The sequence below is a fragment of the Cnephaeus nilssonii genome (genome assembly GCF_951640355.1).
Source record: "Cnephaeus nilssonii genome assembly, chromosome: 21".
Taxonomy (NCBI): domain Eukaryota; kingdom Metazoa; phylum Chordata; class Mammalia; order Chiroptera; family Vespertilionidae; genus Cnephaeus; species Cnephaeus nilssonii.
The window spans coordinates 39,779,663-39,793,349 of NC_137092.1; the positions used below are offsets into that span (position 1 = coordinate 39,779,663).

Sequence of the window (13,687 nt, forward strand, 5' to 3'; positions counted from 1 at the left end):
TTACCACCAGCCAATAGGGACGAGGGAGAGGGACCGCGGCCGCTACGCAGCGTCCTGCAGGGGGCGGGGCTCTGTTGCCAGGGTAACCGGGCGTCGGTGTCAGAGCGGTGTCTTCCTGTGGCAGTGCTACCGATTTCTTTGTGCTGAGCTCCTGAGACTATGGTGAGTGCCAGCCGAGGCCAGAGAACGGCTCCAGGGTCCTGGTGTCGCAGTGTCCCCGGTCCTGGGGCGTGTGCGCACTCGGGGCGTCCCATGCACCTTCACCCTGTCGTCTCTTTGGGGCTGCGGAGCCCCTAGACTAGTAATGTGACAGCCTGAGGTGAAGCATCGTTCCTCAAACTCAGTAAATGTTTGCATGTTCCTCGTTGCATGTTTCAAGCTCTCAGCTCCCCCTCAGCGCGTTTCATCTAAGAGGAAGTGGTGGGGAGCACACAGTGGCTTCTACCCCATAGAACTTCTTGAGAAAAACACTTATTAGAAAAAAAATTACAAGTATAATTTGGGTTGCAAAAGAAAAATTACAAGATGAGGTAGAAAAGTAGAACAAAATACAGTGATCTGACCTCACCTGGATAGTCAGGGAAAGCCTGATAGATGTGTAACTTTTAAATCCTTTTCTTTCTTACTTGGGGAGACACACAATCGATGTAAATGAATGTGGACACCTCGTATGGTGCAAAGCATTGTGGGGAAAATGAAACCAAGTAGTATGATAATGGCAGCCTCCAGGGCAGGTGGTCCTGTGTGGGGCAGTGAGGGGAGGTCCCCGTTAGAGGTGACTTGAACACTGAGATCTCAAACGGGCGCTGGCCAGGTAGGGAGCTAGGAGAAGAGCATTCAGGCCGAGGCAGCAGCAAGGCGTAGGCTTGTTAGAGGAGCAGGAGGGAGACGGTGTGGCTGGGCCTGGGGAGGGGACCAGGGTGGGGAGAGGAGGAGAGATCTGAGCGGCCCATGGAACTTGGGGAGGACTTTGGAGTTCACTCTAAATGTAGTGGGATGATGCATCTCCTATGTTGTCCTGTTCCATCAAGACATCTTTTCCTTGGCTCTGCCTTATTTAAACTTCAGCCATATTAGTTGGTGCTTATTTTCATTCTACCTGTAAACTTTGGAAGACATTTTTCTGTTCTGCTTTTGTCTTTGAAGATCAGTGGTTCCTAATTTCTCCCCTTATAATTGCCTTTTCACAATTTGCCCTTTTTTGTTTCCATATCTTCTCTGAGGCATGACAAGCAGAGCTGCACCTGCAGGGAGGTGTGTGTCAGTTTCTACATAGGCAGTGTGTGTTCTGCTGTGGTTTCTCCTAAGACTCCTGGATGGTGCTGCAGCCTCAGGCGGAACTAACTTGTTCCCCAACACTTCCTATGAACCTTACGTCCACTTTCCTGCAAAAACTGCCTAAGTACTTCACTTTCAAAAGCTGTTGACATTTTAAGACTTTCTGTTAATTAGAAGTGAGAAACTGTAGCTATTAAAATGTACTGCTCAATCCAAGTTTATTTTTTGGTACTAGGTGCTTTGCCTAATTAAGTTGCTATTGTTCTCTCTCCTGACTCCTCTTATGTGTTGTGCCTTCTTCATATTGCTTTATTTTTAAAAATGCATTTCCATGTGTATGCATAATGGCTCTAGGTTCTCTGACATATGTAAATTTCAATTTCATTCTCTGTTTTCCATAGTTATTATACAAGTTAAATATACATATGTGCAATATGCATTTTATCTATCCTATCTAATAAAGAGGGAATATGCTAATTGACCATCATGCCATCACAAAGATGGCTGCACCCACAGCTGAGGCCAAGTTCCCATAAGGAGCCTTAACGAGCAATCAGCAGGGACCTGAGGCTGCGCCCCCCCAACCCCCCGCTACCTGGCGGGGCTTGACAGGGGATCTCAGGCCATGTCCCCCACCTGGTGGGGCTTGATGGAGGACCTCAAGGCATGCCCCTCGCCCCGGTCTGAGCTGGGGGACCTCAGGCCACGCCCTCTGTTCTGGCGCCGGGCCAGGGGACCTGAGGCTACAGCCCCTGCCCTTTAGGGCTTGACAAGGGTGGGACTGGCCGGGTCTGGATCTAACCCAATTGGGGGGGGGTGGCTGGGTCTGGGTCTCATGCGATTTTTGAGGTGCATGTGGGTGGGCGGGGACTTGACTCTGGGTCCCGTGGTGTGCCCCAGACTCTGAAAGGAGGAATGTTTTCATATACATTTTACTAATTTTCTTTCATCTCTGACACTTCTATTATAGAGAAAGGGCAAGTAGCAATATTAAATTATTTCCTCTAATTAATCCCCTTTCAATGTGCATGAAATTTGTGCACCGGGTCACTAGTATATATATAAAAGCCTAAGCGACTGGCTGACCGGCCAGTAGCTATGACATGCACTGACCACCAGGGAGCAGACGTTCAAAGCAGGAGCTGCCGAGCTGTGGTGACTTGGCAGCTGTGGTTCTAGGGTGACGCACCCGGAACCAGAGAGGAGGGAGCCTGATTCCGGGGTGCATCACCCGAGAACCTCCCTCTTGCAATCCAGGACCCCTTGGGGGGATGTCTGAGAGCCAGTTTCAGCCCGATCCCTGCAGGCCAGACCGAGGGACCCCACCGGTGCACAAATCCATGCACCAGGCCTCTAGTATAGTATATATATAGTAATTATACTGAATATATATGTAATACATATGTAATATATAATATATAAAAAACATATAGCATGTACATATTTATATCTGTATCAAATATTTAACTTACTCTGTTGTAGAAATGTAGTCATTTTTGGAGATTTTGAAATATAGAAATAAAAAACTATATAGTTAAATTAATCTGAAATATCACTGATTATATATAATCACTATTAATATTTTTGTATAATACTCCAGTCACACATACCTACATGCATATATATGTATACACATACATGTGTGTATCTTAAAATAAGTTTCTATTGTATAAATTATTTACAGATCTGGTTCTTTTTTAACTTAATATACCTTAGGCATTATCCCAGATCACTTTTAAGAACTATATTTTATTCTTTCATGTGCTCTTATTTAACCAATCCATTTATTAATTTGGTCTTTTAACACCATAGTTAACATATTTTTGCAGATACATTTTTACACACATTCGTAATTTTTTCCTTAGAATAAATTAGAAATGGAATAACTGAGAGGCCATGTGCATTTTTAAGGCTTTTTGATATTCATTGCCAAATTACCCCCAGAAAAGCCTTGCCAATTTGTACTCCACTAGCAGTATGCCATGGTGCCCATTTCTCCTAAGCTCTAACCTGGAACCTCTATACATTTCATACATACATAAAACAAAGGATATGAACTTTTAATAAAATGTTACCTTCCTTACTCCAGTGTGTTGAGAAAGATTATAAATGCTATGTGTTCTGTAGGTGAAATGCACTGTTAATACTTACCTGTAGTTATTATTTTCCATCTTTTATAAGTTGCTAAAACTCAGAATTTATTGGCTCTATGTACTGAAGAAGATAGAGGTAACCTTCCCCAGCTGTTATTCACAGACAGGTGTGCTAGCCCTGTCTCATCTGCCTGTTCTGCAGCGGCAGCCTGTCCCACCACAGAGCACCTGGTGTAGAGCTAGAAGCTAAGAGTTTCAGCCCTTTCTCCAGTCTCAGCCTCAACACTTGTTTACTGTGCGACCTGTAATCTTTCTGGGAAATTGTTTTCTCACTGATAAAATCAGAATAACAGTTTCTGCTCAGAATAAAGCATTTTTGTGAGGATCATGTGAGATAATGTATATGAAAGAAATTGATAAACTGTAACATACTACACGTGTGAATGCATTCTTTTCATATTCACTAGAATGCGGCTTAATGAGAAGATAGTTGGGAGAAATGGAAGGATATTAAAATCTAAAACAAGTTTTAGAAATAAATATTTGAGGTTAGTGGTGTTATTGTCCAATATTTAACTTTTAATGTATTAAATTTCTTCTCTTTCAATTTCTATTATAGTTCATTTTCCTGATGGAACAATAAAGGTCCGTGAAAAGGGAGAGAAGGAGGGGAGATGGCAGGAATAGTTCTTGAGACCTAAGTATGTCTGATCATATATTTAACAAGTACTACATCTGAGACCCATGAATTTATACTCAGCTTAAATGGATTATCTGGGAGTCTTGAAATTTTATAATTGGTGATTTAATTGTGAAAGTACAATGAGCCCATTCAGGCCTATCTGGTTCTTGCTACGTAGGCTCAGAGATACAACTTTGGGAACAAGGAAATTCCTCCTTTTAGTGGCAAGTACAGTTTATGTTAAATTGTCTTGCTCTTTAAGAAACTTATTGAATTTTGTGCCTGGAGAAGGAAAATCAGTATGTATAGATCAGAGAGGCAAAACCCACAGGGAGATGAGGAATGCTCTGAAAGACAGCTGAAAGGAGGGAAGTTACTTTCACTGAATTTCTCCTGGTCACTTTGGAGAAACCAGGTGTGGAGAATTACTAGGTGTACGGTTAATAATGCGGATTTTGTAATCAAAGAAAACATGATAATTTCAAGAGAAACATCAAAAGTGCTTTATTCAAAGTAATGTCCATCGCTAGCTACACATGCCCCCATCTTTCAGGTAATTTTCGGATACCATCCCAATAGAACTTTTCTTGTTTTGAGGCAAAGAATTCAGAGACCCAATTTGTATGTTTTGAAGTGCTGCTTAGAAAGTGCGTGTGCCATCGATTGGAACAAATAATCTGAAGGAGCAAGGTCTGGTGAATACAGTGGGTGGGTTAATACTTCCCAGGCAAGATCTTTTAGTATGTTTTTAACTGGTTTTGAATGTGTGATGGTGCATCATCATGAAGCAAAATTACTTTGCCATGTCTTCTGGCGTATTCTGGTCGTTTCACGATCAAAGTGTGGTTCAAATTGATTATTTGTTGTCGGTAGCGATCAGTATTAACAGTTTCACCTGGTTTTAGAAGCTCATAATACAGCACACCTTCCTGATCCTACCAAATGCAGAACATTGTCTTCTTTCTGGAGCAATTTGGCCTTGTAGTCAATGTTGATGGTTGACCTGAATCAAACCCATGATTTTGTGCATTTGGGATTCTCAAAATGAATCCACTTTTCATCACCCACAATTGGATGCAAAAAAGACTTTCTTTCGTGCCATGGAAGCAACATTTTACAGATGACTTTTCGGTTTTCCATTTGTCTTTCATTCAGTTGATGTGGCAGCCATTTTCCTTCCTTTAAAATCTTTCCCATTGCTTGTAAACGATTGGAAATTGCTGAGCAACATTTAATCTTTCTGCAAGTTGTTTTTGAGTTTGACATGCATCTTCATCCAATAATGCTTGTAATTGTTGGTCTTTAAACTTTTGTGGTTGACCTGGACTTTCTTTGTCTTTCACATCTAAATCATCACTTTTAAAGCGTTTAAACCAGCGTTCACAAGTATCTTGAGATGGAGCATGTTCACCATAAGCTTCCCAAAGTATATGATAACTTTTTCTTCAAAATAATGAATTAAAAATTCCCGCAAATGCTCTTTTTTTTTGGCACGAAATTTGACATTTTTAAGCGTAAACATATCTATGATGTTAACACCTTCAGCAAATTTGACATATGAAGTTTTGAAGCTTGCTGTCAACACAACAAAATAGCATACATATCAAATCTCATATATATCATCATATGTGTAACTCCATCTATTAAAAAAAATCCGCATTATTAACTGGTACACCTAGTATTTGTTCACCACCAGAGAAAACCTGAAATTCTAAGTAGAAAACAGTAGTCTTTTATTCTGAAACTCTAGATTCATTCATTTATTCAATGATTTTAAAGTTCCTCTTCTGTATGGGGCACTGTCCGTGGCACCCAGCTATAGCATGAATGACTTGGTCCTGCTGGTGTGGAGCTACAATTTCTGGGAGTAGGGAGTCACACAATAAACAAACAAACAGATAATGTAATGTTAGCATTGATCAGTGTTAGGAAACAATTAAACTGGCTGTGGGAGAAGAGGGCGAAGAAAGTAGAAGGATGGAATTTAGTTGGGACATCTTGGTCCCTGCCTGTCCCTCCTGCTGTCCCTGCCCCTTCCCCAAGGCCCTGGTTTCCTAGGAAGGCAGTGCTGGTGGGTGCTGGGCCCATCTGCTTTCAGATACACATTGTATGGGGAACTTACCTCCAACCTGCCTCCTGGCTTTCCCAGTGAGGGCTCCACCCTGAGCTGAGGACAGGGAGTGCCAGGAGGGCAGGGCTGATTTCTTAGGGTCCTTTGCATTCCCAGGCCTGGCCTAAGGAGGCCCTCAGTAACAGATAGCTTAAAAGACTATCCGAACTGATGCAAAGAGCTGTCAGGAGAATGCTCTTAATGTATTATAGCTAAATTCTTGCTTACACAAAGAATACATCTGTAATCTTAAAGATAGGATTAGCCTCAGAGGAGACTTAAGTTTGGAAAATTTGCAAGGGTAAGTTAATGAAATTAATCCAAGGGTTAAAAAGCATTCTTTTAATAGAAAACCCTAAAGACTCCATCAAAAAATTATTAGACTTAATAAATGAATTTGGCATTGTAGCAGGATACAAAATTCACACCAAGAAATCTATGGCATTTTTATATACCAGTAGTGAACTTACAGAAAGAAAGATTTAAAAAACAATCCCATTTACCATTGCACCAAAAAAATTAAGATACCTAACAATAAACTTAACTAAGGAGGTAAAAGCCTTGTACTCAGAAAACTACAGGACACTGAAAAAAGAGATAGAGGAAGACATAAACAGATGGAAGAACACACCATATTCGTGGATTGGTAGAATCAACATTATTAAAATGTCCATACTACCCAAAGCAATCTATAGATTCAATGTGCTCCCCATTAAAATACCAATGGCATATTTCACAGACCTAGAACGAATTCTCCAAAAATTCATCTGGAATAAAAAAAGACCCCAAATAGCTGCAGCAATCCTGAGGAAGAAGAACAAAGTAGGAGGGATCTCAATACCAGATATCAAGCTGTGTTAGAAAGTGACTGTTCTCAAAACTGCCTAGTACTGGCATAAGAACAGACATATAGACCAATGGATTAGAATAGAGAACCTAGAAATCAAACCACTGTGCTCAATTAATATTTGACAAAGGAGACAAGAGCATACAATGGAGTCAAGGCAGTCTCTTCAATAAATGGTGTTGGGGAAATTGGACAGATACATGCAAAAAAATGAAACTAGACCACTAACTTACACCATACACAACAATAAACTCAAAATGGATAAAGGACTTAAACATAAGATGGGAAACCATAAAAATCTTAGAGGAATCCACAGGCAGCAAAATCTCATACATATGCAGAAGCAATATCTTCACCAATACAGCTCCTAGGGCAATGGAAACTAAAGAGAAAATAAACAAATGTGACTACATCAAAATAAAACCTTCTGCACAGCAAAAGAAACCATCAACAAAACAACAAGAAAGCCCACTGCATGGGAGAACATATTTGCCAGTGTTATCTCTGATAAGAGTTTAATCTCCAACATTTACAGGGAACTCATATAACTTAACAAAAGGAAGATAAACAACCCAATCAAAAAATGGGCAATGGACCTAAATAGTTACTTTTCAAAGAGGACATAAGGAAGGCCAAGAGACATATGAAAACATGCTCAAAGTCACTAACCATCTGAGAGACGCAAATCAAAATGGCAATGCGGTACCATCTGACACCTGTCAGAATGGCTATCATCAACAAATCAACAAACGACAAGTGTTGGCGAGGATGCGGAGAAAAAGGAACCCTCGTGCACTGCTGGTGGGAATGCAGACTGGTGTAGCCACTGTGGAGAACAGTATGGAGTTTCCTCAAAAAACTGAAAATGGAATTTCCATTTGACCCAGTGATCCCACTTCTAGGAATATATCCCAAGAAACTAGAAACACCAATCAGAAAGGATATATGCACCCCTATGTTTATAGCAGCACAATTCACCATAGCTAAGATTTGGAAAAGCCTAAATGCCCATCAGCAGATGAGTGGATTAAAAAAACTGTGGTACATCTACACAATGGAATACTATGCTGCTATAAAAAGGAAGGAACTCCTACCATTTGCAACAGCATGGATGGAGCTGGAGAGCATTATGCTAGGTGAAATAAGTCAGTCAGAGAAAGATAAATATCACATGAACTCACTCATTTGTGGATTATAATGAACAACATAAACTGATGAACAAAAACAGATCCAGAGACAGAGAAGCATCGACCAGACTGTCAAACCTCAGAGGGGAGGTAGGGGAGGGTGGGGGTAAGGGGGAGAGATCAATCAAAGGACTTGTATGCATGCATATAAGCATAACCAATGGACTCAGACACCAGGGGGGTTAGGGCATTAGTGGGGGTTGGGGGGCAATAGGGGGATAAGGACACATATGTAATACCTTAATCAATAAAGAAAGAAAATAAATGAATAAATAAAAAGCATTCTTTTATACACATACTAGAGGCCTGGTGCACGTAATTCGTGCACGGAGATGTATGTCCCTCAGCCCAGCCTGCACCCTCTCCAATCTGGGATGTCCGACTGCCTACCAGGATTGGGCCTAAACAGGCAGTCCGACATCCCTCTCACAATCCAGGACTGTTGGCTCCCAACTGCTCGCCTGCCTGCCTTCCTGATTGCCCCTAACCGCTTCTGCCTGCCAGCCTGATCACCCCCTAATACTCCCCTGCCAGCCTGATTGCCCCTAACTGCCCTCCCCTGCAGGCCTGGTCACCCCTAACTGCCCTCCCCTGCAGGCCTGGGTCCCCCCCAAACTGCCCTTCCCTGCAGGCCCTGTCACCCCCAACTGCCCTCCCCTGCAGGTCTGGGTCCCTCCCAACTGCCCTCCCCTGCAGGCTTGATCGCCCCCAACTGCCCTCCCTTGCAGGCCTGGTCCCTCCCAACTTCCCTCCCCTGCTGGCCATCTTGTGGTGGCCATCTTGTGTCCACATGGGGGCAGCCATCTTTGACCACATGGGGGCAGCCATCTTGTGTGTTGGAATCATGGTCAATTTGCATATTACTCTTTTATTAGATAGGATGCCTGCACGCGTGTAGACACACACACACACACACACACACACACACACACACAGAGATTAAGCCATTTGTTATGTCATGAGGAAGATATTCTTGAAATAGTTTAACAGGATTCTTTAAAAAAGCATTGCTTTTAACTGTTTAAAACCTTGCTGTGCAGTTTATTAGATGTTAGAAAGCAGTGAAGAGCCCTCAGCTTCCATAAGAGCAGCTGTTTGAACCTGGTGATTTCTTCAGTGGCAGAAAACAGAAAAAGCTTTAACTGATTTAAACTTGCTTGGAACTATTTTGTTGTTGTTGGGGGATAGATAAGGAAACAAAAACAAAAACTCAGATTAGGCCTTTTTTCATGCAAGGGATTAGAAAGAAAGGAAATTGGTGACTGGAGAGGAATATATTAAAAACCAAAAGAAACTTACTGACTTATTGCTGGAAACCGAACATTGAGACATTGGAAGTTAAATGTGAAAAGGGAATCCGGAAGGCTGGTCAACCTTAATCGCTCTGAATGGTCAGAGCTAGTCACTCATTGTTTAGTTGAGACATTGGTAGTTAAAGCAACTCTCACCTGTTAATCATATGTAAATTTTTGCTGATTGTCTATTATTGGAATTTCCTGCCTAAAGGATATGGGTGTATGTCAGAACCCCAATAAAAGGGATGGCAAAGGCCAGAGCAGTGAGCAGTCCTCCCCCTAGAGGTGGACTCCCGCCTGGCCCCCCATTTACCCAAATTGATTGTTTTCTAGCTTCTTTTCATTTTGATTGCGGCCTTCTCCAGAAACCGGACCTGAACGGGAACCCTGAAACACGCGGGACGTGACAAGGGGTTCCACAACTTATAAATCAGGATGGGAAATCTATTTTTCTTAATTGTTAACATTTTTCATTTATTGAGTGCCTACTTCGTATTAAGTTCTTTTCATAGAAGGAAAAGAAGTTTTAATAAACCAAAACAAAAACCGCTCAAATTTATGCTACTAGTAAGTGACAGGGCCTGGCCTTGAACCTGTTTAGCCTCGAAGCCTGTGCTCCTTCTAATCTGCAGTTGGAGTCCAGGTGTTTATTTATTTTTTAGGAGTAACTTTCTTCTGCTTTTTTTGTGGCTGTAGAGAGAAGTGAGTACCGTTTACTCCCTTTTTGAAAACTGAATTTTTAGAGCATACAAGTGGCACAAATTTTCTTCAAAAATCATAATTTGTATTTTGATAATTAGGGCTTCTGCAAAATTATGATGATTTAATATATAATGACAGTGCTAACATTGGAGCGGTGGGGCTGGTTGTAAAATGGTTGAGGCCTGGATGTGTTGAAACCCACAATGAACACTAGATGGCACCCCTCCACCGTTGGACATTCTTTCAGGGTGTCCCTGATGGATTTGATTAGATGCTTGTTACTTTTAATCACTCTGATGTGGCATATGAATTCCACTCACCTAGGAAGCACAGAGTACGCAGTGTCACAGGTTATTTCTCATTCGGCCAAAGACACCTGCCGACGCCAGGCTCCGCTCCCACACAGGAGCCGTGGTGCTTGTGCCACTTGAGTCTGCATTGCTGGACCACACCGCGCTTTCTCCAAGGACTGGCGCTCAGAAACACTCAGACTCATTCCTTCTCTGGCTGGTTTCACACAACATTGTAACAGAGGCTCTAGGCATTGCCGTCAGGCAAGGAAAAGGGGGCTGAAAGTAAACCAGACAGGATAGGAAGAAGTAAAACTTTCTTTATTCACGGGTGATATGACCTTAAATGTAGAAAATTCTAAGGAATCTTCAAAATGAAAAAACAAAACAAAACCCACAACAAAACAAAACTGTTATAACTTGTGTGTTCAGCAAGGTTGCAGAATTTAAGATCAATATAGAAAGATTAATTATATTCTATATATTACAATGAACAATCTGAAAAGGAAATTAGGAAATAATTCACAACAGCATCAAACCTACGAGTGTTTTTAGCAGAAGTGCAAGATTTACACTGAAAACTGCAGAGCGTTGCAGAGGAAAATTGAATGTCTCCACAAAGGGAGACGAATTGCACCCTCAGGGACCGGCAGAACCAATACTGTGAAGGTGGCAATTCTCTCTTTAGTGGTTAATACATTCAGGGCAGCCCCTATCAAAATCCCAGCAGATATTTTGGCAGAAATTGGGAAGCTGATCCTGAAATGGATATGGAACATCACATCTGGCTCCCAGGAAACAAGTCCTAAAACTCCCGCCAAGTCACTTCACCTAGCTGACCTTCTGTTTCCTCGTCATTCCTGTCCCTTCGATGCCTGAAGTTCTGTGAAAATCAAATACCAAGCACAGAAATGTCAGGGGGCTGGGGCTGGTCTGGCAATACTTGTGTTTTCTTGAAGAGATCTAAAGCAGAGGTCAGCCTGGCTTTCAGAGGGAAGGCCCCCCACCCCGGTGGGCAGCGTGTGGCATTGTGTTTTTTACAGGGCAACAGGTAGACTTAAGTTTACGTAGTGATCTGCAGAAGCCTAGGAGGAAGAATGTTCAAGAAATCCACACCCGTGCTGGAAAATACGTAGAAAGCCCTTTCTTCCCTGACCCTGGATGTGTGCCTTTTTAAATGATTCCACTTATCTAGGGAAATGGATCTTTTCGGGCTTTTTTTGCTCGTTAGTTAAATTGAGAGTGCATACCTGAGTGTCACAGTTGGGGACCCACCTGAGCTTGTGTTCTGTTTACTCAGCTTTGACTTATTTTTCTGTTAAAGACCAACAGGGACACCTCTGACTTCTGCCATGTTATCTCCGATGACTTTTTTTTTTTAAAGAAAATACTATCTTGGCCCGGCTCAGTTGGTTGAGCATCAATCTATGAACTAGGAGGCCACGATTCAATTCCCGGTCAGGACACATGCCTGGATTGTGGGCTCGATCCCCAGTGTGGGGCGTGCAGGAGGCAGCCGATCAGTGATTCCCTCTCATCTTTGATGTTTCTTTCTACTCTTTCTCCTTCTCCCTTCCTCTCTGAAATCAATTTTTTAAAAAATACCATCTTGGAAATATGTTGAACATCATATTTTCACAAAAGGAGAAGACATCTGGCCTTAAACTGTAAATTAAGAAAAGATGAAAGTGATTGCAATAGACCTAGCCAGTTTGTCTCAGTGGATAGAGTGTTGATCTGTGGACTGAAGGGTTCCGGGTTTGATTCCGGTCAAGGGCATGTACCTTGGTTGCAGGCTCCTGGCCCTGGTCAAGGGCATGTGGGAAGCAAACAACTGATGTGTCTCTCTCACATCGATGTTTCTCTATGTCTCTCCCCCCCAACCCCCTTCCATTCTCTCTAAAAATCAATGGGGGAAAAAAATCCTTGGGTGAGGATAAAAAAAAAAAAGTGATTGCAACCCTTTTACTTAGTTCTTAAAGAATTTAAGGGGAATGGGATAATTAAGTTTAATAATTCACCTGCCTTTTCCTCTTATGCAATATGTTTGTCAGACTTGGTGAGAAACGCTAAGCTAGAACTCCACACGAAGGCTCTTTTCCCAGGAGCTCACCTTCTGCTTGCCTTTCAAGCTGGGTTCACGAGGGAGCAATAGCCCCCTGAGAACAATCGAGACAGGTCCACACCGGTTCTGAGTTAATATTTGACACAGTCCAATGTGCGAGAAATACTTGGTCCTTGAAAGAAGCCCAGGAGGAAGGCTATTTGGTAAAATCAAGTTAGCACTTGAAGCCCAGCCCGGTGGGAAGGGGAACATATAAACATTTTGGTGTTGTCTTTTTGTTTCATTGTACTTATCACTGTGGCATCGAAGTGAAGCACTAGGAATTGCTCTGTGTATTTGCCTACTGTGTCAGGTAAAAGACCTTCGATGGTCCACTGCGGCCTCAGAACGTTCAAGGCCAGGCGAAGGTTTTTCTTGGGAAACCACGTTCCCCCAACCGTCACTGGAAGCAGCAAGGGTTTCTCGCGCTCTGTGCGTTTCTATGATGCTGTCATTCAGGGTGGGTTTCTATTATGCTGTCATTCGGGGTGGAAGCCTGTGGAAATGTCAACTCCATCATCTATAGAGTTTACTCCAGAGTGTCTATGAAGTCCCACTGAAACAGATAATTGGCTTAAGATCGATTGAGACCATTTATTAACTCTCAATCATGCAAATTCTGAAAATCAGATTTGTGGTTAGTTCCACACTGTTCTCTGTGAGGTAGTATTTGAATCCGTTCCAGTGCGATTTGGGCAAGGGAGCACTTCCGTAAGAACAAAACTGTTTTGCTGCCTGTTGTGAAGGAGGTTTTCCTGAAATACAGCACCATAGAGTGCCACACACACCTTTCAGCGCCTGGATAGAACGACAAGTCTGACAGGATGGCCCGATTGTCATTGTTGTCCTGTTGCTTTCTAAGATCTGCTCTCATGGGAGATTAAACTGAAGGGTTTCACTTCGGGTTCTGGACCCCCAGCAAGCAGAGCCTGTGAGACTGCGGGCCCTGTTCCCTCAGCGCCCTCCCCACTCTCAGGAGGGCGGGTAAGAGCATGGGGTCTGGCACCAAGCCGGCCGGGTCCACGTGTGTATAAGCCATGTCATCTTGGACATGTTTTTTAACTTACCTGAGCCTTCGTTTCATCATCTTTAAAATGAC

General features: G+C 42.6%; 1 protein-coding gene across 6 annotated transcripts in view; it reads left to right on the plus strand.

Moving 5' to 3' along the window:
* Window positions 1-78: 78 nt before the first annotated feature.
* NME7 (NME/NM23 family member 7) overlaps window positions 79-13,687 on the plus strand; it is a 104,879-nt gene continuing 91,270 nt past the window's right edge. For all 6 annotated transcript variants that reach the window (XM_079761037.1, XM_079761039.1, XM_079761036.1 and 3 more), the window contains exon 1: window positions 79-162. In XM_079761037.1, coding sequence (XP_079617163.1) covers window positions 160-162 — 3 coding nt within the window. In that variant the 5' untranslated portion in view covers window positions 79-159. The remainder of the gene's footprint in view (window positions 163-13,687) is intronic.